Source organism: Vigna umbellata, chromosome 1, assembly GCF_029865625.1.
Source record: "Vigna umbellata cultivar VRB3 chromosome 1, Vumbellata_1.0, whole genome shotgun sequence".
NCBI classification, from domain to species: domain Eukaryota; kingdom Viridiplantae; phylum Streptophyta; class Magnoliopsida; order Fabales; family Fabaceae; genus Vigna; species Vigna umbellata.
This window is the reverse complement of record NC_142165.1, coordinates 102,717,694-102,742,291: the sequence shown is the minus strand read 5'-3', so window position 1 is coordinate 102,742,291 and position 24,598 is coordinate 102,717,694. Positions and strand designations below refer to the sequence as shown.

General features: G+C 26.9%; 2 protein-coding genes across 2 annotated transcripts; one reads left to right on the top strand and one right to left on the bottom strand.

The window, feature by feature from the left end:
• The first annotated feature begins 1,197 nt into the window (after positions 1-1,197).
• On the top strand, positions 1,198-3,719 carry UMAMIT33 (nodulin MtN21 /EamA-like transporter family protein). Its single transcript, XM_047320618.2, has 7 exons — positions 1,198-1,439; positions 1,525-1,593; positions 1,696-1,812; positions 2,015-2,246; positions 2,586-2,744; positions 2,896-3,044; positions 3,159-3,719. The coding sequence occupies exons 1-7, from the start codon at positions 1,258-1,260 to the stop codon at positions 3,352-3,354; spliced, it is 1,104 nt and encodes a 367-aa protein (XP_047176574.1). The 5' UTR covers positions 1,198-1,257; the 3' UTR covers positions 3,355-3,719.
• Positions 3,720-16,366: 12,647 nt separating this feature from the next.
• LOC148207010 (tetraspanin-8-like) lies at positions 16,367-18,690 on the bottom strand. The gene is made up of 2 exons (XM_088105268.1): positions 18,067-18,690; positions 16,367-16,875 (listed from the first exon to the last, which is right to left on the bottom strand). The coding sequence occupies exons 1-2, from the start codon at positions 18,571-18,573 to the stop codon at positions 16,579-16,581; spliced, it is 804 nt and encodes a 267-aa protein (XP_087961394.1). The 5' UTR covers positions 18,574-18,690; the 3' UTR covers positions 16,367-16,578.
• Between the last annotated feature and the right edge of the window lie 5,908 nt (positions 18,691-24,598).

Here is a 24,598-nt window from a genome sequence, read left to right as displayed (position 1 = left end):
CAATAATGTTGACCTGGCCTTCACTGCCGTGGACATCCTATCTTCTCAATCACACTGATTGGACTCCGTTTATTGTGCCACTTTGGCAATTGGCATTATTTACCTAACCTTATGTATGCCACGCCATTCTTATTTATGCTCCTCCCAAACACCTTCAATTCTTTTTCACCACTCAACATTTAGATCTACTCTAACATTATTCCATCAACAACTCAATTTTATTTTTCAAAATACATTTTACTCTTAAATTTTATAGCCCGTCACATTACTTTAAAATATCTCTTCAAAATAATCAAATTCATTTTTTTCTATGAAAATTAAATTTTATACAAAAAAATTTTCAGATTCATAGTTATATATATCTACTGGGGTAAATGCAGTTGGTAAGAAAAAAAAACATAAACGATTCAGCGTCTTACATGGATCATCGAGTCATTGTTTTCCTACTAGAAGTTTCGTTTCTTGCTTTTTTCTTTTCTTTTAAACGTGTCTAGGTGTATTTCATCTCTCGATGATCCCCAATCTCCGCGTATCCTGACCTTATCTTTGGTACCTATTATTCACGAACGTGGATGTGTCCCTCTTCATTAATTTGTCTATTTGTCGACTTGTATTTTCCTTTTTCTTTTTTGTGTGTGATGGTGGCTAAAAGTCGCCCCCGTTTTATCACTGGTTTTTATGGTAGTATTTGAAGCAGTAATCCCTCGCACGTGTCTTGACGAGAGATATGATATCTATGGTAGAAATTGATTTCAAATTATCGATCACTCTTCAGGTTGAACTTTTTGGTAAAAAGCTGATGTAAAAATAAATAAAAAATACCCACATACATATTTTGATTGCCACGTAGGGATTAAAAAATTATTCTATACGATTATCATTGGTTCAATAACTTTTTAAATTCTAAATGAACAATAATTCTCAAATACCCGTTTTCATATCTTTTATAATCATTCATTTAATAACCATTTTCTTTTAAGGAAGTGAATAACAGTTTAAATTCAATACTTAATTTCTTACCATACCTGAGTTGTTTCCAGAGATATTTCTAGAGATAAAGAAATATGGCCTGTGACATTACTAAAATAATTTCACATTTCCCTTTTTTTTTATTTGTGTTTTATAATAATGATAATGTTACAGAGAAGTGGTGTAGAAATTGAACTTGGCTTGATATAAATAGATCCACCCCCTGCTCTCCATATATGTAATAGAAGGTGGGAAAACATTCCAACTTTTAGATTGTATCTGAAAAAAATGGGTAGTCTAGCAAGTCATCTTCCTCTAATTGTTATGGTAGGTCTGCAAGTTCATTATGCAGCACTTGCCATCTTCACAAGAGCAGCCCTGTTAGATGGGTTGAGTACAACAGTCTTTGTAGTGTACAGGCAAGGCATAGCAACCTTGGCTTTGGCCCCTATGTTTTTCTCTTCTAAGAGGTAATACTTAAACCACCTCTTCCTCTCTTTAGGTTACTCTTAAAATTTTTCACTAACCACACACGTCTCTGCCTTTTCATAACAGGAGACAATCGGTAAAAAGTTGTTTGGGATTCAGGAGCGTCTTTTTGATGTTCGTCACCGCTCTTGTTGGGTACGGTTTTCCAAAACCTCTTCTAACGTTCTCTGGTTTCTATACCAAAAAATAAAAAGGATTAGAAGACTTACCCCAAGATTGTTTTTTTTTCCCTTGCAGAGTCACAGCAAATCAGAATGCGTATTTCAGAGGTTTATATTATTCATCTTCTACTGCAGCTACAGCAATGAGTAATCTGATACCTGCTTTAACGTTTGTAATTGCAGCAATCGCGGGGTATTGGCTCTAAAAATATACGTGAACTCTAACTATACACGACATAAAAAAAAGAAAAAAAGAAAAACAAGAGAGAAGAGATTTAAATCAGAATTACTTAAACTAAAATACAACATAACTAATTAATTAACAATATAAAAGAGGAAAAATCATATATAATTCTTTTGCTGATACGTGTGTTTTCTTAAAATGAATGTGTCAGATTTGAGAAACTTGAACTACGAAGCTTGAGAAGCATGGCGAAGATATTAGGGACAATTTGCTGTGTTAGTGGAGCCTTAACCATGGCCTTGGTCAAAGGACATAAACTCTTACACACAGAGTTCCTTCCTTCTATACATCTCACTGGCAGTAGTGAAGGTGACGATTGGCTGCTGGGTTGTCTATTGCTTTTAGCAAGCAGTGTTTTCTGGTCTTGTTGGATGATCCTGCAGGTAAATAGAAACCCATATATCACTGTAGATCTACTTTTCTTCGTTTATTTTTTCCTACTTCCATTGATACACCCTTAGAGAAATGTTAAAAAGTCTGAACTTAACACATGTTTCTAATTCAGATTAATCTAAAATTACGTCTATTTAAAATCGTTAATATACAGACGATAACTAGTTGTATGTAATATAAAAATTAGCACCAAAAACGTAACTGAGCGACCAAATAATTGCCTCGAAGAAACATAGTACAAGTAAACTTTTGCCATAAAAAGAAGAATATTCTAGGATGATTCCTTTCTCCATCAGTGGAGATCTGACAAAACTTCAACTAACAATCAGGTACCAATCGCTTCGTCCTGCCCAGACCATTTATTATCAACCTTTTGGATGTGTCTCTTTTCAACAGTACAGTCAGCCTTATTTGCCCTACTCTCAGAGCCGGATCTTGAAGCATGGATTTTGCATTCACCTTTACAGATTTCATGTTCTTTATACGCAGTAAGTTTCAGCCCACTCAGTAAAAGTTGAATTAGTAATTATTTGTTGTGTAGTACAATACAACAGTGGCACATCCGTGCCTGGTTGGAAAATTGTATCACTATTACTGGTATGTTATAGTAATGATTGTGATTGTTATTCTATGAAATAGGGACTCGGAATAGCGGTTAGTTTCTTTATTCAATCCTGGTGCATCTCAGAAAGAGGTCCTCTATACTGTGCAATGTTCAACCCTTTAGCAACAGTAATCACTGCTTTCATAAGTGCAACATTCTTACAAGAAGAATTATACATCGGAAGGTAATACACTATTATTTTTCTTGTTCATGAAGAAATTAGCTCAAACAGTGTTTGTTAATTATATTATACATTAGTATATGAATTGTTTGATCATATGCTTGATTCTTTTTTCAGTTTGATAGGGGCTGTTGGAGTTATTGCTGGTTTGTATATTGTGCTTTGGGGTAAAGCCAAAGAGTTTGCTGAGATTAAACCAGCGGCACCACAATCAAACTTGCAAGATGATGAGATAAGTAGTAGGATAGATTTGGAACAACCCCTTCTATCAGATAAATCTGAACATGTAACAGAGACAGATAGCAAGGTGTAGTAGCCAGACTAATCAATAGAAGTTTTGGTGAAATTTTGATCATTTCAGAATTCAACAAACGGAAACATGAACAAGTTGCAGCCTAAACGAACTTGGCCTCATTTCTTTCACCAAAATTTCCAACGATGATAGTGTGAAAATAAATTCGGTTCATGGCCCTGATTAATGGTAATTATGTAAAAGTGATAATATGTCTTAGGAGAAAATATGAATTATTTTTGGTTTATTTCTTCAGTGCCACCTTCCTTCCGATTTTGATAGGCAAATTAGGGGTGTTTTGTTTTTCATTTTATTTTATTACAAAGTTATCCTCATGTGTTGTATTTCTATTTTCTTTATATAGTGAACCTTGTATTTGTTTAAAATTCACAAATCTTCTGGCTTGGAATTTGACGAAGATTTTTTAACATCATAGATAATATAATACATTTAAGATATTAACAATATAACAGATAATTTTTATTATGATTTGATTTTATTAATATTCCATAAAGAAAAACATTTAATTATGAGATTTGAAACGAATAAAAATCCCGTGGAAAGGAATGCAAGAATAAGTAAAATTAATATAGGAAGAAAGAATTCAAATATACAATACAGTTTTACTAATGAATAAATAAATCAACATACAATAATTTCTTATTTAATCAATCACTTTATATTTAAATGCTATACATAAGTATTTTTAAAAACTTAAATAAAAAAGTATCATTCACAGTAATTCTACTTAACTTAAAAATAACAATTATATTTATTTTGTGAAGATGCACGTGAAAATGTAAAAAAAATAATAATCTTGTATGTCATACAAGTTCTTGCACTAAAGTATATATATACCTTTTTTTAAGTGTAAAGTGAAAATAAATAAATAAATATTTATACAATATATAATAGGATTTTTTTCACGTGTATATATTTTTTTTACAAAAATAACTCTTTAGAATAACTATTTCTTTTATTCTGAAAATGCATACACATATCTATTATTATTTTTCTTGAAACTTTTTCATCTTATTTTTATTTTTTAGTATTTTAGATTATAATTTTGTAATCACTCCGTTTAACTTTTAAAAAATCTTTCTTTCTTTTATAAACTTATATTAAAATATTGAGTTTTTTTTTTAATTTTTTAAAAATACAAACACACCAGGCAGGTTTTCACTAAAAATAAATAATAAATAATATATATTCCTTTGTATCATATTATATATATATATATATATATATATATATATATATATATATATATATATATATATATATATATATATATATATATATATATATATATATAAAAGAGGTTATTAGTTAATTGTAAAAAAATTGTAAATTATACAGGCCCGTGTTAAATTTGTTTGAAGTTCGACAAATCCTTTGACTTACTATTTAAAGAAGATACAAAAATTTGAAAATATATTAATCGACATTTTTAATGATTTTCACTATTTAATTATAACGCTTCATTTGTTTGAAATTTTGTCGTTATTCTTTAAACTTTTTGTGATTTTTTACTTAAGCATTCTATTAATTATTTCAATATTGAGATAACGTCCTTAGACTTAATTACTATTATCTGTTTTGAAGTGTAAAATTTTTGTTATGGTTTACATTAAAAAATATCTCAAATAACTGAAAGAAAAAAGTTTATTTAAATTATTTTTAAATGTATATGAAATTATTAATTGTATCTTCACATATTTAAGTATTTCTCTTTAGATAATTATAACTTTTGTTTATTTGAAGGTTTCTCCTAATTTTTTAATTTTTTATGATTTTTTACTAGTTATTACATTACCAAAATATTCAATTGTTTTAATTAATCTATTAAAAAAACATTTAAATTCGTTAATGTTATAAGGTGTGTTTGTCATTCTCTTTTAAGAAGATTATAAACGCACGAGTCAGTTTTAAAACTTTATCATAATGCACTGATGAGGTAATTTCCTTATTTGTTATATATCACTTCTATAACTATTATTAAACTGTAATAATTATTTTTATCATCATTTCTATAATGATTTTCAAGATTCTAATTTGTTTTTTCTAAGATGTAATCTTAAAAAGTTACTTAGTTTGTGTTTGGTTTTGAAACTGGATTTGAGAAAAAAAAGAGATATAAAAATGATACTGTTTGGATTAAAAAAAATGGTGAAAAATAAAATAAAATATTACCAAAGTTGATGAATGACGTGATAAGTTTAATTAATAAATATTATATTTTAATTAATAAAAGTGAAAAATTAAAATTTTATACTTAAACATAAAATATAATTAAATGTAAATTATGTTAAAATCAAATATGAATTATAATTTTAAATTGATGAAATTATATTAAAATAAAATAAAATAGATAAAAATTAAGTTAAAATAAATTGTGGCTAAACAATTTAAATAAATTATTATTATTATTAGACCTTTTTTAATAAATTATTAAGTTAACACTTACTCACTAAATTAATCAACTTTTTTAATAAGCACAAATCACTTGTCGTTATCATAATTATATTGAAGGATACCTTCTAATAGAAATGGAAAAAACACACACACACATGTATAAGTGTGATAATTGAATACACTGATAAAATAATAAAGAAAAACGGTATTTAGTGAGATATATTTAGAACAAAGGAAAATGAGTTCATAACAATCACTCGTACATAAATAGATTTTTAATTTAATTAGTAGTTTCAAATTTAAATTCTATATATACAAATGGGTTAAAAAATCATTGTAATCTTATTAATTCGTGATTCTAATTCTTTTAAGACTACAAAAGAAAACCAGAAATAAACTCGTTTTTTAAACAGAGGAAATGACACGTGAGACAAGTTCTGTCAGACTAATGTATCTGTCCTCATTTCAGGATAAATGCATTTCATGTTTGGTGAAAATAATAGAATAATACAAAGAAAATAAAAATGATAACTAAAATGACTAATGTATCATTTTCTTCTTTCATTGTGTTAATCATATTGGTTATACATAAATTTCTTCTTATTCTTTATTCTTTAATTTTTTATGATTTTTTTATTAGTTATTATATGACTAAAGTATTCCATTGTTTTAGTTAATCTATTAAAACACATATAAATTCATATATATATATATATATATATATATTAAGGCGTGTTATTCTCTTTTAAGAAGATTATAAAAGCAAAATTCAGTTTTAAAACTTAATCATAGATTCATAGTGTACTGATGAGATAATTTCCTTTACTGTATATTTTATTAGCCAATGCAGTATTTCTTATCATAAATACTTGTTTCTTTTTCTTCTTTTTTTACCATCTTTATCTCCACATTTATTCTTACCAATCAACACTTTTTTTATTATTATTCTTCCCATTATCATAAATACATAAATAGATTTTTAATTTAATTAGTAGTTTCAAATTGAAGTTCCAAATATACAAATGGGTTAAAAAAATCATTCTGATCTTATTAGTTAAGAGTCTAAAAAAGACCAGAAATGACACTTTTTTGACACAGAAGAAATGACACTTGAGTCAAGTTCTGTCAGACTAATGTATCTATCCTCGTTTCAAGGATAAATGCATTTCATGTTTGGTCTATCAATTATGACAATGTGGAAATAGTAGAAGAAAATGCAAAGAAAATTATAATTACTGTTGTACCATCTACTTTGTTTCGATTTACTCATTTTGATATGATAAAACTTCTGTTAAAACACCCTGATCAGATATCTTTAAAGTGGTCAGCAAAATTCTTTAACAAAAGTAATTCTTACATATGATAATGTTTTATATACCAATATATACATGTAATACCAATGCGATTAATATCTGATATCTTTAATAATGTTTTATATACATGTATATAATAAATAATTTACTTAATTAGGCTTAAGTCTCTCGTAAAAAAAAGTCTTTATTTACTTTTTTTACATTGAGAGACAACTAATATTTTGTCTAATAATTTTATTTTTTATTCTGTTTACATTTCCCAATATTAATTTATATTAAATTTTAAATCTCATTTTTAACTTTGCTGAAATAAAAAAGATAACATTCACATAATTCAAATAACTCAAATAATGTAAAAATTGAATAGTAAGAAAAATATATATAAGAAAAAGAAGACGCAACAACATATAATAGAGTTTTATAACTAACATCATATAATTTTAAGTTTTTGTGATTAAATGTGATATCTCTTTCTTATATATCTCCTCTTAAAAATTTAATAAACTGGTGTGGTGACCTTCAATAAAAAAGTAAGGTAAGTTTGTCCCCTAATGATATTATAAAAAAGGTTTTATCAATTTTATAAATGTGAATTTTTTAAATGCTTTTCATGTATAAAAATAAATAATAAATATATAAAAATATAGAGACACCAACTCATTCTTCAAACAATGATCGAATGATTTGATATTTAATTATTCTTTTTTTTATAATTAATAATTTGAAGTTTAAATCATAACTATATTAAATATTAGGTATTTGAAGAAAATTTTATTTTCTATATTACCGTAATATAAATTATCCTTTGCCCTTAAAATGTGGTACGTTAAAAAAGCAGCAATAATGACATTTGACTCTTGATGTTAAGACAAATTGTGTGGTACCAATGTATCCACCCTTATTCTAAGGAAATGTACATCTCATTTTGATGTAGGGATGTGCATCTCATTTTCGTGTGTACCACAATTATGTTAAGATGGAAGAAATAAATCAATAGAAAAAAAGAGAATAAATAAATAAATGTCATAGTTGTGTTCGTACAAGAGATTGTATATTATATTACAAACAACTTATCCATTTTTAAAATTTAAATGAATATCTCATATAAGTAAAGAAAAATCAAATCATGCAGGAAAAAATTACAAAATCCCATATTATTTTTTCTTCAAATTTATAATTTAGTCCGTAGAGATTCTATATCTAAAAGATTATTTTTAAAATTAAAAATATGAAACATTCAATATATTTAAGTTTTAAAGTACATATTAAAATATTTTTTTATGTACATATTGATAATGATTAAAATTGAATTAAATATATTTTTAGTCAATAAATTATTATATAAAATTAAATTTTGTCTTTATCTCAAATTTTGATATAAATTTATTTTTTAAACTTTAAAAATGAATTAATATAACTTTCATACCAAATAATATTAAAGACTTGCAAATGTGACCACATGTGTGTGTTCGTGTGTTAATACATGTATGTTCTTATAGTTAAGTGACATATTGCTTGTTAGAGAGGCAAATATTTCAAATCATTTAATAAAGAGAATTACATTAATTCATTATTAAATTTTAAAATATTCAAAGTTTGAGACACAACAAAATCTTATTTTATGTGAAAATTAAAGAATTAAATTTTTTTTCCTAATTAATATTAAATGATTTTGCTTGACTAATAGAAATATTCTACCTATCATATATATTGTCCATATAATATAAAAATATAAATTAATATTTTATTGTTTATAAGAACATAGAATAAAAAAAAATATTTAAAATTTTATTTTATTTTCTTGTAATTTTGTATGTTTATTAACTTATTTTCTATTTCTTTTATATAAAGATATAACTTAAATGTTTTTATTACATTATAAGTAAAAATAATATGAACCAATGATAAAAAAGGAAAAAATTAATAAGCAATATTTTGAATATAAATAAAAATCTATTAATTTTTTTAATTATTATTTTATTTCATTTAACTTTATTATTTGTACTTCAAAAAATTTATTACATAAAAAAAAATTAAAAAACAGTATAAAATCATAAACATAATACATTTTTAAGTCAAATTATATAATGATGATTGTGTAGAAAAAAATTATAAATATATTATTATGACATCTTTTATTAGTTTCCCGATATTACTAAAAGATTCCCAGGAACATAGAATGAGAAGAGAAAAATCTTATTTAGAGAGGAAAGGAAAAATAATAAAGGTGAATTGGTATGGATTTTCCTTCCAATTCTGAAATAATAAAGGTTGAAAGAAACAGCAATGTCATGGAATAGAATAAACACTAATACAAGAATAAGCAATGTTACCAATGTATAACACTGTTTGTTATACAGGCATGGTATGTTTTTGGACGCCTATTTTTTTATATTCAACTTTTGGGTTGCTGAATCATGGGTTATATTGTACATGTGAAACTATGAATTTAAATTATATATATGAATTTATATGTTTTTTAATAGATTAACTAAAACAATGGAATACTTTATGATTGTATTGTTTGAAATAAAATAAAAACATAAATGAATGATTGAATTTTAATTTTGTATATTAATTGCTAATACGTTAATATATATTTATATATTTGAATGTACACAAGTATTCCAAACTCATAATCCAGATAAAATGTGTATATAAGTATTTGAATAATTTTTGTTAAATTTTGATTTTTCTTTATGTGGATGGATGATTTTTTATAAGCTTTAAGAGAAATTCTCGTATATAAATTATTAGAAAAACTTGAGGTCATAGTCATGGAATTGGAACTACTTTCATGTTTGCTAACAACTTTTTTATTGGTTTATTTTGGTGGGATTTGATGAACTAATAGATCTCATAAATGTTACATATGTATGAGTACATGCAATTCCTAAGATGATATCTTACTATTTATTCTTAACAAAAAAAAGGTATTTAATGATGTGAAACATTTTTAAAGTTAAGAATTTTCCTATCATTAACACACAGATTTTTTTTAAGTATGTTATTTTGAATTTTTTTACTTTTGATCTTTGTCTAATGTTATAACAAGGAATATAAATTTATGTCGAATACTACCAATAATTAATATAAACTTATCGATATTTTATTGAATAATGTTGAATGTTATGCATCTAATAAAATGAATATTTTTGAATTTTACAGTTTTGTGTATTTTGATCAAATAGATTATTTTGATCAACTTGAATAAGAGTTAGTGGACATAGAAGCCAAACTTAAAACAAAGATTTAACCACTCATAAAGAAGATTGAGGTGTGTAGATTCAAGGATATTAAAAGAGAAGTTGATCCCTTATTCATTCCTTACTTATTATCCCTTTGCTTTTTAAGTACCTTTGAACCTGTACAACTCAATCTTTGTTTTGAGTGGCTTAACCTTTGTTTTAAATTTGACTTTGTTAATAGTTAACTTTTCTTTAACATAAAAAATCATTCATATGATACATAACACACAAAACTAAAACACGTTTAAAAAACCTAATTTCTTTATAACTTTTTTTATTGGTTAAGAAAATCAGCCAAAGTAAGAACCAAAGTTATGGTATAAAAAAGAATATTCACATAAAGTCATGACTGAATTTCTCCAAAAACAGTCACAATCACAAATAAAAATAAAAACTTTAGTAAATAAACCTCAACAACAAAATCAATCAGAAAGAAGTACTCCACATGATAGACCCATCATTAAAGAAGAAGACTTGTTCAAAAGTATCACCAAACCACCATTTCGTCGCAATGAAATTCTAAGTTGGAAAATTACTTTTATGTGTTTGTTTTTTGCCGTTAGAATGAAAGAAGAACTTGTAGATGACATACAAAAAGAAATTAAAGTTGAATCACTTATGAACGATCTAAACGAGATAATTTACATCATACGTGCACAACCTGACATAAATTATCTTAGTTTGACATAAAACCATTTTACTTATTTATAAAAAAGACAATCACTATACATTATATTTATTATTTTTACTTTAAACATAAATAAGTCAAAGATGTTTTTTTGTGTTAGTGTAAAAAAGTGACCCTTAATCATATCAGTGATAAATAAATAAAAATCAAAGGCAAACCTATATGGAACCACCTTAGAATTTTTAAATAAAGTATGTATTAACATAGAGGATCAAACTTCTACTCTTTCATTATTATGAGTTTTGATATACTTCCACTTTTAGGATTATACAGATAGTATTTTTTTTTTTATCAAAATCTAAAATTTTGTTAAACACATTTTACTTTTTTGGCTCTAGAAAGATGGGTTTCTTATGAACCAAGTTTAATATTTTCACGCATAACTAGTTTCGTGTGACTGAAAAAGTTCATAATACTATTGAAACGAAGACACCACGTCTCTCCGCTGTTTTGCATAACACAGGTACCACTAATTTAATAGAAAGAGACAGAGAGAAAAATACAAGATGAGAAAGGATGAAAACATCGTATAGGTAGAGAAATATACTTGTATTTATACGTTATGGACAAAGAAGGGAATGGAACTTGAATAGTGTTGTGTGGTTGACGTCACGTGAGGAAAATGCATAATGGACCACCCAAGAGCTAATGGAATTTCACTCATTACTCTGTGGAAATAATCTCCTTAAAACATTTCCTTATCCACACCATGTTCAATGACTTCAGCCATCAATGTAACTTTATTTCAACACTTCCATCAAAACTGAGAATGACACCATTTTCACCATCAACATACACCTTCAACCACGCAAAAAATAATTAAAATTAGGTCCAATGATTTCTTTCATTTCATTTCATGACCTTTTTTTTTTTAATTTCATTTTGTTATTTTAAATTTTTTTCAATTTGATTTCACCTTTTTCTAAGAACTAATATAATTTTTTTCATCAAATTAATTATAAGAATATTACAGTAACGATGTGCTATATAAACAATGAATGACAAATGACGTAAATAATAAATGATGACTTCTTAATAAAACAATGATGGCCAGGTGTTAATGCGGTAACATCATTACAAGAAGGAATTACGTTGCTTATTTTTATAAATAAACTAAGTAAGAACATTTAAAATACTGGAACAAAATTAAAAATTATTAGAAATAACGATAGAAAAGATATCAAGCCTTAAAATTAGAAAGAAAAAAAAGAATGTTCAGAAAAAAAAAATGCGAACCCTCTATCCCAAGCTATACTTGTAAAATTGAAACTAAGAGGTTAAGCTGATAAACTTGAAGTTAAGATTAATAAGTACTGCCAAAGACAAAGTAATAACACTTGAAGTTAACATTTGAATTGTTGATCCAAGTCTTGCTGTTTCCAACCTTATTCTTTAGCATTTGCACGTACTCAAGGTGAATGTTATATAAACTGTAGAGAAATTTGTTTCTTTTTACACTTTAAATATACGGATATGCTGCATTGTATAATTTATATGACTTTTGAAATATGGGTTCGTTGCTGACCGGCCTTGAACCAGTCTAAAAGGAGGTAGGCCCAAGTCAAAGGCTAGAAGATTGTAAATAAGGAAATTGCTTCCTGCACCACTCAAATGTGCAAAATGTCGTATATAGTCTTATAGAAATATTAATAATAAACCACAAATATTGAAAAACAGAAATATGAAATATAATAATAAATCACAAATATAGAAATATTACATTTATAGCCTAACATAGGAATTAACATAAGTAACTCCATAAATATTACATTTAGAACTCGCAGATCAACTCGGCCCACCACAAGTTCAAGTGAGGTTGGATTTGAAAAATATGAAATTTTTTATATGGGTTAATTTTCAACCCGGATCACCCAGGTTGAACCCGTGGTGAGTCGGGTTGACTCATCAACCTACCTAGCTTAATTTAATTATTTATTATTTTGTGTTTCAATATTATTATTAACATTTTTTATTGTATTGTAAATGAGAATAATGAAAAATATGTTTTAAGAGAGAAAAATATTATAAATTTATCCATTCAAACTCTAATCTTATAAATGGACAAGTGACACAAAAATTATCAATATTATAAATTTATTTATTCAATTTGTGGGTTTGCTTTTGGATTATATTCCAGTTGTATACTGATTTTTATTTTGAATTGTCTTTATAGTTTAACAGGTGAAATTATTTAAATTTAAATTACAAAAATAATTACTTTTTTTTTGGATTTTACAAAAAAAAATCTGTAATTAAGTGAGTCAATCAACCCGTTTAATCCACCAACCCGTGGTGGGCCGAGTCGGGTTCAAATTTTTTCGGCTTGTTAATAAATGAGCCGTGTTTAGTGACTCACAAAGTAGTTAACCCGTGGTGAGTCGGACCAGATTAGATCGATTGACCTGTTTTAACATCACTAATAACAAGAATAAACCATGGGAGATTCAAGTCTGATTCTTATTGCGTTCTTTGTTAAATAAAAAAATATAAACCAAGCAAAAACAAAACGATAATGCTACAAGCAAAAACAAAACGATAAAGTAAAAAGTTTTGAATAGCATAAGACAAATGTCAATCACCATTCAAGTATGATAAATCATAAAGTCTATCTTCCAAGATTATTTATTTCTTCCAATTTAGTCTCTTTTTTTTTTAAACTTGTTCAGGAATTCAACGAAGATAATCTATAAAACAGTACAGTTTAATGTCAACATTAGATACATTTCACAATCATGAAAATACTTTTGTTTCGTTACTTCATATTAATACATATAAATAAGTGTATATTAAAGAATTAAACACCAAATATATTAAGATAATGGACTAAATATATAGCACAACCTCAAGATGTACCATTGTTGGTGAGTTTCAAAATCTTAAAAAAGTTTAGACTCGACTATGATTCCCTGATAGCCAAAAATATTTTCAACAACTTCATTTATCACAACGAATTGAAATACAATCACATAACTAGTTTAGAGTTAATCATTTAATGTAAAGTAATTTTAAAAACAATAACATATAAACTTACAACTAGGATTCTAAAAAAATTAATATAACCAATTTTGAGTACAAATCAACATTTGCACATTGTCAAGAAGAATAAAACTTCTATATTTCAAAAACACAGGTCCACCTTTGCTAAAAGTTGACTCTGATGTGACCGTAGTAATAAAAATATTAGACACATATATCGAACCATTATAGACAATATAGCAAACTTTTTTCTCATTAGTCTTCCAATATTTGATCACATCAAAATCTTCAATGTCTTCATCATTATCTATTGTTGGTTCATCTAAATAAGCATTTATCTAGGTCTTGTCAATGATAAATTTTGATTCATTCTGATACGTTTTAAAATCCTACAATGCATTACATATTAATTATCAAAATAAAACTAGAAAAAATGAAAATAGTGAACCCTAGGTATATAATGCTTACCAAAATAATCATTGATTTGTTCAACTTTCTGCCTTTGATATTAAACTAGGACATGAAAATGAAGTGAGTAGGTGATCGGGAAAGAGAAACACTAGGGACAGACAAGTTCTTTACATATTCTTTAAACAACCTTTTGAATTTCTTTAACACTTTATTAGTTTTCTTTATATAGGTCAGTGTTAGTATTGTGAAGCTTAATTTAGTCATACATTACTTAGTATTGTGAGATATTGTTCTTTGTTTAGTTGTATAAGCAATTTCTATAAAGCTTTAAAGATACACCAAAATAAATACACTTCCTACTAAGGTGTGAATGTATACTGAACTACATTAAATTTTTGTGTAGTTTATTTCTCTCTTGTTTTATTGTCTTGTTCCTACTAACGTTATAAAATCAACCTTTATTATGGATCAAGAATAACTCCAAAAGCTAACACAATACTAAGGCTCCCACAAGTAACTTATCATAAATCTTTTGATTGATTTTTGGTGTCATTAACTTTCTTTCTTGATAAAGATTTAGATCCACATCTTCAAGTTTGCAAGACATCTTTTCTTTAGGTAACTGAGTGCATACATGTAAAAAAAAATAGTTTCCATTATTGTCATTGTATCGTACAACATCCCCAATCCACAAAACTCCAATAGTGAAACAAAGAACCGGAGTTGTTGATTGATAAACAAAAGAAAAATATCACATAAAGTAGTTGAAAGAAACTCTAACTTCATCCACAATTATTTTCTTCAACCACTCGATCATCGTTGCTATCGTCGCTTATTTAACCCTGTGTGCTACTGTGAACTCGACCAAAGATGGTGAGTTGGGGAATGTGATGTTTTCTTTGAAGAAAAGAAAAAAAACCATTTGCAGAGATACAATTTTGAACGAAGAAGATTAATCTGTCCCTTGTCCTGTCCTGACACACTTCATGGGATTTTGAAAACTTTGAAAAGTCTCCTTTGTGGATCAAGAAAATGAGATCTAATTTTCAGCCAAGAGAACCAAAAAAACAATTCCATATTTCCTCTCTAACTTTCACAAACCATCATCTCAACCAACATTTATCAGAGTAATCTCTCCTCGTTAAAGTATACCACAAACCACCTTCTCCATTAATTTCAATAAAACTCACAAAGACGAAACTGAAATTCCAAAAAAACGAGGAATGGAGGTAGAAATTGATGGGGATGAGGAAGCAATTGCCTTGTATATAAATTCATCATAGAAAACATTTATCATATTTAAATAGTATTATTAATGTTTTTAAGGGATAACGATCCTAAAATTTTATTAATTCATTTACACCATGTTTTTATAAAATTTTAGTCAACCATTAATTACTTTTTGTAGTTTTTATTTAAATGAAATTAATGACATAAGCTTTCCATCTTGGGCAGGAAAAGAAAAAGTTGAAAATGATGCTGCAAAATAAAATATATCACTATTTTAAAAGAATCAAATTAATTTACATTGAAAAGAACTAGATATTTCTTAAACGGTCAAACATCAAAATCATAGAAATAAAACAAAAAGTATAATATGATAAGTCATTAATCACAATAACCAACAAAACAATTTCGCTTTGGACGAATTAGATAGACACATTTCAATTTTGTTTTTTATTTCAAGTTAACGATATCCTCCATTTTTAAAATTGAATTGAAATTGTGTAGATATACATATTTATTTAAAATTATATAATTTTTGAAATTTAACCAATTTAATTTATTAAAAAAAAGTAAGTAAAAATTACGCAAATGAGAGATTTCAATATACAATTTAAAATATAGAAAAAAATTAATTAATTAAAAAAGCTGAATTAAACTAAATAAAAAACTACTTTAAACCATGAATGATGTAGAGGGTGAAGATTCAGTTGTTGCCACTACATTATGAGAATGTTGGAGCAGAAGGGAATGCAGTGTCCAAAAGTAATATCTACGTACAGATGTTACTAAGAAATGCGATAAAAAAAAACTGAGCAATTTACACAATAGTCTGTGCTTAAAATAGTATAATCCAGCATTTTATAAAGCTCACTAAAAAGTAAAAAATCAAGCATATAAACCAAATTGCCTAGCACATTCATGAACAGGGTAATAGAATAGTAATAAGTGAATAATCAAATGAACCTAACTAATATCTCTTCCAATTCTCCTGCCTGTTATTCCTGAAAGCACAACAACCTATGGAGTAGACAATAACGAGGAAGACCAGGACTACGATGTTAATAACAGCCACCTTCTTCCAATCAGTCTTCAGGTTTTGCAGTAAGCCAGCCTTGCATGATTGGCAATCGAAGCACAGAATGTTGGGATCGTTATCCCAAGTAGTACAATCAGGGTTGTTCAGAGTAGCATTTGCGGTCTTTGTCCATGTAGTTGGATTCACATAGGTAAAATTGCACTCATCAGCAGGCTTACAACAACCGGACTGCACAAACCATCCAACAAATGCAAGTTAAAGTATAAGCACAGAGCTCTTTTGTGTGTCACACAAAGAAATTCAATGAGAATAAATCATGTTCAGTGCATAAGTATAACTATTTATATGTCTACAGTATCATATAAGAATCTCTCATGTAGGAAAATTCTTATGTCTTTGAAGACTGATATTCTCTTTCTCTTTTTAAAAGAAAATTTTGACCAAGTGGATCCCAATTTTAGATCCAATAGTGGATATGTTCTCTTGTAGTGTTCACACGCTATGCTACAATGAACCAAAGATTATTTACTGGCAAGAAAAGTGCACATAAAATTATGCAGGATGAAGGGCATCAGGATGTAAAATGGGAAAAACTTTTTAGCTCTCCGTAGGCAGCAGTACTGGCATCAGTCAATTCCTATTTTAAAATGGCTATTTTAAAATGGCACACTAGAATGCCAAAAAGTGCGACAAAAAATACATTGGGAATTAGAACATAAAGCAAAAGAACACAGCCTTTTCAGATGGAAGCCAATCCCAGTTAAAAAGATCCCCTTTCAAAAAGACACCAACTTGAATATCTTAAAAATTTGATCTGACGAAAGTTCACTTTTTCCAGAAAACTACTCATATTGAAACTCGCGTTCGAGAGTGTAAGGAGACAAAAAAATCTTAAAGGAGGTGGGCCAAAGGGCACACATATTTTAAGTTTATAGTAAAACACAAACTAAACCAAGAAGTATGTGGTCTAATAAAGATAACCAGATTTCAAAAAACAAAAAGCTAGTTACAATTCTCTATTTTTGCCGCTGTTTAATGAGAATCAAGATTTCACACAAGGAGGTGAAACTCTAAGAATTACCATGAGATAAACCTCATCCAAAAGATTATGATCTAATCATAGGACAGCGAAATTAGGACAATTTCTTTACTTATTTTATTTATAACTAACAAATTAATTAATGACAAATAAGCTTTTATCTGTAACTTATATTCATTTTTTATGAAGCTAAACAAGAAAGAAAAATAAAGCACCTAAACAATTATGAATTAACTTTTTTCTCATTGTGAAGCAGTCACAACTGAAAAACAGGATCTTGATCGAAAACCAGATCTTGCACGAACAAGCTGAAATTTTGGCAACAACCCAGAAAAAGGATTAAGGAAAACAAAATAAGATTGAGAAGAGGAGAAAGAAACCTGAAGCGCGGAGAGGTTCTCGGTGTAGAAGTCAGGAAAGGTGTCGTTTAGGAACTTGTTTTGGAATTCAGTACAGACTTTCCCAGACTGTAAGCAACTCTTGATCCTGTTCCACGTCTTAGGGTTGTTCACCCTTTTCTGCAACCAATTGGAGTAATCCCCGAGCCTATACTCCTTATAGCCTCTCTTAGACACGGCCTCACCAGCGCCCTTGTTGGTGACAACGAAGGCGAAGATGGTGAAGGCGAAGAGAATAACGATGAGCAAGAACATCACGAGCAGGTAGACCCAGAGGAGCCATGTCACGCGACAGCACGCGCCGATGAGGCCAGCGAGTGAAACAACCAACAGGAAAACACCGATTGCGATCACCGGCTTCTCCAGCCACCGATCGCACTCGGTGCTGGCGTGCCTGCTGAGCCACACTCCGCCCCCCAGGATCGGGATGGAGAGGAGGAAGGTGAGGAAATTGAGGAGTCCGATAATGTTGTTGCTGAAGCGAACCATGGTGAAGAAAGTGTTTGGGGAATAATGATTGCTGTGTAAGGAGTATTTGAGAGTGAAGGTGGTGAAGGTTTATTTGTGTGTGGGCGCGTATATATGTGTTTGTGTGCGCGTCATGTTTGTTGTGAGTTCTAACTGTTTGACAATTCCGGATCTTATTTGCACACGCCACTGTTCACGCGATTTCGCCGTTTGAGGAAAAAAGAGCCATTGGGTTTAATTAATTTCGTTGAACGCGTTCTTTTCATTTCTTGAACTAGTAAATTTAATTGGAAAATAAAAAAAAATAGAGTAATTTAATTGGAAAATAAAAAATAAATAAAAAGAGGAAATGTATATTTAAGAACTATTCTAAAAAAAATATTTACCAAATTAAATGACAAAACCATTTTATTATCATTTGATTTCATAGGCTGGATTGTAATTTTATATCTTTTTCTCTCTTCTTTTTTGTCAGGGTTTAATGGATGACTCGAGTTATTATTATAATAGAAACGAGTTTATTATTGAGTATGTACGGGTCTGCAAGTTCTCTTTTCAATTTTACATGCATCCACGTGTTGATAATTATTTTTTTCAAGTAACTAAAATACAAATAATTGGTTATAATAAATATGTAATTAATTATGCAATCAGACAATATTATGGCATGTAAATTGATTGTAGATTATCACTTTTGGCATTTTTCTATCACCATATATACTTGGTCTTTTATTGAGTATGTGAATATTTTATGAATAATATGTTGGATATAAGTAAAAGAAGTGATATGTGTTGATATGAATATGAGATAAAATAAGTAAATTTTAAATTAAATTTTTTATTTATATATTATAAATTAATTTTATTTTTAATTAATGTAGAATTTTCAATGACATGTCAAACATATGTTTACTAAGCTAACACGGAAGATCTTTTGGAGTTTATGTAAGGTGTGTCTCATTAGAAGTGTTTATAAGGTTGAAATTTAGTAACAATTAAACGGTAAAAATTGACGATGTTGAAGTGCCAAAATAGTATTAAAAAAAGCGTCACTTTTTCAAAAGTGGAGAAAGAAAAATTGAAAGAGAATAGGTAACCAAATTCAACTGCCACGGAAAGGCAGTTGTAATGTAGCAGAAAAATTATGATGCAAAAAGAAAAACACTCGGCTAATTGAATGGCTGATGAAACTGACTGATTCACGTTTGATTATGGAAGTGCGAAAGTAGCGCAGCTTGTTCAGAAAACTTACTTGTGTAATAATTTAGAATTTTATTAAATTGAATTAAATTGGGGTGCACCAAAGACAGAGGACCCGGTCAAACAATGGATTTATTAAATGAAATTAGTAAGTTGAAAATTTACTTTTAGGAATTGCCTTAAGTCTCATCTTCTGTGGGTTGACCGTTACCGTAGGGTGGTTTAGAAGTTGAGTCAGCGACTCGCTTTCACCACACCTTCAATAAATGTCCTCATCACCACATCCTTATCTTTTACTTCCTTTTTATCTTCATTTTTCTTTATTATAAACAATTTATTCATAAATACAATCAATTTCATATATGTATAAAATTGACTCATGCAGTTGACTCAAACGACCATTTCAAGAAATAATTTTACATTGAAATATATTATAGATGGATTTTTTTATTAAGGTAATATTTTATAGCAAAATTTAATTGAGCTAAGAAAAGTTTTTTATCGAATTGCTTTTAGTATTTTGTGTCGTCCGATAGATTATTAAATTACCTTACCAAACACGCATACTGTTTTCATTTGATTCATTTAATAGGACGCGTTATTTATCAATCCTCAAACATTACTAAAACTAACAGTTACAAACTTACATTACAAGTCTCAAAATACACTAGTTTAGTAACTTTACCCATTATCACTTTAACTCTGATTAAAAAAATTAACTTTACTCATTATTCTGAAAACTTTTTATGCAATGGATTTTGCATCAACAGTCACGTCTAAAAAACACAATTATACTCAATACTACTGTGATTTGATACTTTATTCACTTTATAGATAATTCTTCCTATTAATATGAAATCAATTTAACATAAAACAATAAATAAGTTTTTAATTCTTTAATCGTTTACATTGTGTTTGTTTTCAATAACAGAAACACAAGGATAAAACTCAAATTGAAAAAACACTTCAATCAAAAAGCAGTTTTTGTTTTAAAATTTCTTTGCATCAATGTGAATATTTGCAACAAAATGAAATACATACATATATTATACTTTCGTATAATTAGTGTTTGTTCCATTTTTATAATAAATAATAATTAAAAATATAGTAATAAAATTCATAATAATAATAATAGAATCTCATCAATTAAAAGATTTTCTTAATTTATTAAAATCACATCATTCATACTGACTTTCATCACATCATTTATTTATTTTTTTCTCTTGAAATTCATTCCTCCAAATTCATCTTCAAATCCAACCATAGGCTTACAAATTTGATCATTATTACTCAAAAAGTATGAAAGTTGAAGAAAATTAAACTAGGCAAAAGTTCTCTTCTTTAATGCTTTGTACTACCCCATAAAGGTTGAGAATATCAGCGAAGGAAGAAAGATAAATGCTCAGAAAAGAAAAGTAAAAGGGAGTTGGAATAATTTTATATTCACTTTCAACTAACATAATTTTTATCAATAAAATCTAAAAGTTAATATTCAAACATCACATATACAACTTTAAATACATAAACCATTCAAGTCAAATTTAAATATTTAAAAGTTATTTTATTTTTATTGGAATCCAAACTTCAAACTCCAAGACTATGTTTACATGAGATGGGAGTACAGTATACATAAATTACAGAAGACGAATTTGGGATATGAACTGTGTTGTGTGGGTGGAGAGAATTGGTTATGAAACCGATTCTCATTAGTGAGAGTGTGTGAGTTTGGACAAGGCAGAGGAAGAACCGGCTCCTTAAATTTCTATTTTATATTTTAATTTATTAAAACTTTTTTTTATAATTTATCATATCAATCAAATCACTCACAAATTTAACCTTTAATTAATCAAATTGAATTTTGAAAGTCTTATAAAAATTGTTAACTTGTTTAGAATAACAATATTTTAGTTATTTTATATAAAATCAGTGTTTTAAGAAAGGGTTATCAATAATCATCCATCACTGTTAAGTCTATTGTTTATTTTTATTTGTTCTCTCTTTCTCCTTTGACTTTACCAAAAAGTAACAATCAATTTAAAATAGGTTAGAATAATTTCAATTGACACTTGTAGGAAACAATTTAACTTTAGTCTATAATGAAGAAGTGTCACTAGAGTCACTTCACAATATTTAATTATAATAAAGGAATTTATTTTTGGTGTTGACATTATTGAATTTTTTACTGAAATTCGAAATATAAAAGCGAAGTAGAGGAGATTGGTGTGCAAAATATTTACATAAAACGAGTGAAAATTCAAATAATGATGATAAAAGAATACCACCTCTAATATTGTCTAACCTTATAAATTAAACATAATTTTTCACAAAATTTAAAACCAGAGAATATTTTGTTTTTCAAATTGAAGTACCGAAAGATTTGACGCTCCATATTGAAAATCAAGAAACACAATAAGTCTTTATTAACAAACTTAAAAAAAGATTAAATTTATATGAGAAATGTTAAAATGGACCATGATTTATATTATCGTCAAAATTTTAAAATATCACCTTCTAAGATTGGAAACTAAAAGTTAATATTTTTAATTAAAAAATAATAATGCTTAAATTTAAAGGAATAAAAATATAATTAAAAAACATAAGTATTTTGTTATATTTTTAGAAGATACAAATCCATGTATATATATATTTTTAAGAAGTGGTGAAGACAGAATTTGACAATTGTCCTATTGGGAGGCAGATGGCTTTGCGGTCGGCTAAATGAAACAACAACTGTCTCTTTGGTCTCTCGTTTTAAATCACTAAATCAATAACGCTGTCATATTATTGTTTTTTGAAGTTAAATTTTCAAGAACAATTATCTCAAAATTTCATTTAAGTGATCATAATAATATACAAGCAGGGATAGGAAATGGAACATAATTGACTTTAAAGATTTAGATAAACGCTGAATTTTTTAAAAATGTTTTTACATTTTTAATTTTAATGATGAACACAAAACTAAATTATACTCTAGAGCAAAAAAATCACGTTTTGCTCGGTTTGAAAGTTGTCTATCATTAAGATGTATTTGATAAAGAAAATAAATAAAGGGAAAAAGAAGCAAATGAAAGAAAAAAAAAAGGGAATTTTAGTGAGTTAAAGAAAAACATATAGAATAAAATTCAATTTCGTAAGATTATTTGATTTAAAATAGTAACAATAACTTATTTTATGATTGACATTACTTTTATTAAAATAAATTGTTTATTTAGTACAACAAATATTAATATATTTTATTTTTAAGATAGTAAAAAATATATAATTTTAGTATAAGAATTGAGAGCGTGTAATAAACTTACATAATAATTAAAAAATAAATATGTTTAATTATCTATTGTCAAGAGAATTAAAACAAAATTAATGGAATTAAATTTGTTGTATTAAAAATAATGTTTTATTATATTAAAATAAAATATGTCTGAATATTTGTATTCTATTCTAATATTTTATTTATATTATTACTATTGTAAACTGTCTTAATAATTAAACATTTGATAGAAAAAAAGAAGTTAAAAAGTAGGAAAATGTATACTACAGTTTGACTTATTTTTTATCTATCCTTTATGTCTTTTGATATCTAAATATTTTGTTTTCAACCAAACATTATTAATTTAAATTTTTTATATAATTTACTTTATGAAATTATTTTAGACCTCACTGTGATACAGAAGAAGGTTCATAGGAGGAATGAGTGTGATGATTGGACCATTACTGAGGTTGTGACGTGTGAGAAATGGGTGCGCTGGCTAATGTGACGGCTGAAACTATGGAATGCTCAATTATTTGGCCCTACAAAACTATTTTTTCATAATTTTTTATTTTTTAAATTAAATATGTTTTTTCCGTTAATTTTTTAGTAAAAATTAGAGTTAGTTTTATTTTGAATCTTGAATTAATTTAATTCTCATTTTTATAACTTTTTAAATTATGTAAATATAATTTTTTTAACTTAATTTTAATAATTTTATTTGAGGTGTTAAAAATATTTTTTAATTAATATTAAAATAAAATAGGTTAAGGGGTAAAGAATTCAAATATTGTCATAAATGAAAAATTTAACGATTAAAAAATTAAATCTATATATTTATTTTTTATTAAATTTTTTCTTTAATCTTGTTGTATATAGAGTAATATTTTACTGTAGAAATTCTTTTAGAATTATGAATAATAAATAATAATAAATTTTTTAATTTTATTGAATGACATTTTTTTTTGTAAAGTTGATTGGATGATATTTCTATTTTAATTAAAGTCGATTGAAAATGTTTTAAAATATAATATAAGACTGAAATTAAAATATAAGATAAAAATGCAATGATTAAATTTGAGAATATAATTAAAAATTGCCAAAATTTAAAATAAATTAAAAAATAAATATTCAAGTGCTCTAAAATTATCTGTATTAATAAAATAGAATCAAAGGTTTTATAAAATGACACTTTAACATGTTTTCAACATACATCAGACACTTTTTTAAAAAACTAATACTATTTTAATAATAGATTTTAAATCAATATGAAATAAAAAATATATATATATGGAGGTTAATTGATAATTTATTATTGTTATTTTAAAGTTTTTATGTTTTTAAAACTTTATCTCTTTATCCTTTTTTTTAATAATAGAATTTGGTATAGTTTGATATTAATCGTTCAAAAGTTTGGATTTGATAATGGTAAATAATCATACTTTAATTTTATTCGTTTTCTTCTTATCTTACGTGATCGTTTAAGGGAAATATCATCCGTTTAGGTTGACTTATTTGAATTGTTTAGATTGTTAACAAAATTATACGCTTCAACCAAGATAAAAAAACATTACGTCTCTATAATGTGATTATTGCTTT

What these genes read in the sequence shown, in the direction of transcription:
- UMAMIT33 (XM_047320618.2), top strand. Translation starts at nt 1,258, where the DNA reads ATGGGTAGTCTAGCAAGTCATCTTCCTCTAATTGTTATGGTAGGTCTG. An exon ending in TTCGTCACCGCTCTTGTTGG is followed by an intron (nt 1,594 to 1,695) that starts GTACGGTTTTCC and finishes TTTCCCTTGCAG; the next exon opens with AGTCACAGCAAATCAGAATG. An exon ending in GAAGAATTATACATCGGAAG is followed by an intron (nt 3,045 to 3,158) that starts GTAATACACTAT and finishes TTCTTTTTTCAG; the next exon opens with TTTGATAGGGGCTGTTGGAG.
- LOC148207010 (XM_088105268.1), bottom strand. Translation starts at nt 18,573, where the DNA reads ATGGTTCGCTTCAGCAACAACATTATCGGACTCCTCAATTTCCTCACC. An exon ending in AGAACCTCTCCGCGCTTCAG is followed by an intron (nt 16,876 to 18,066) that starts GTTTCTTTCTCC and finishes TGGTTTGTGCAG; the next exon opens with TCCGGTTGTTGTAAGCCTGC.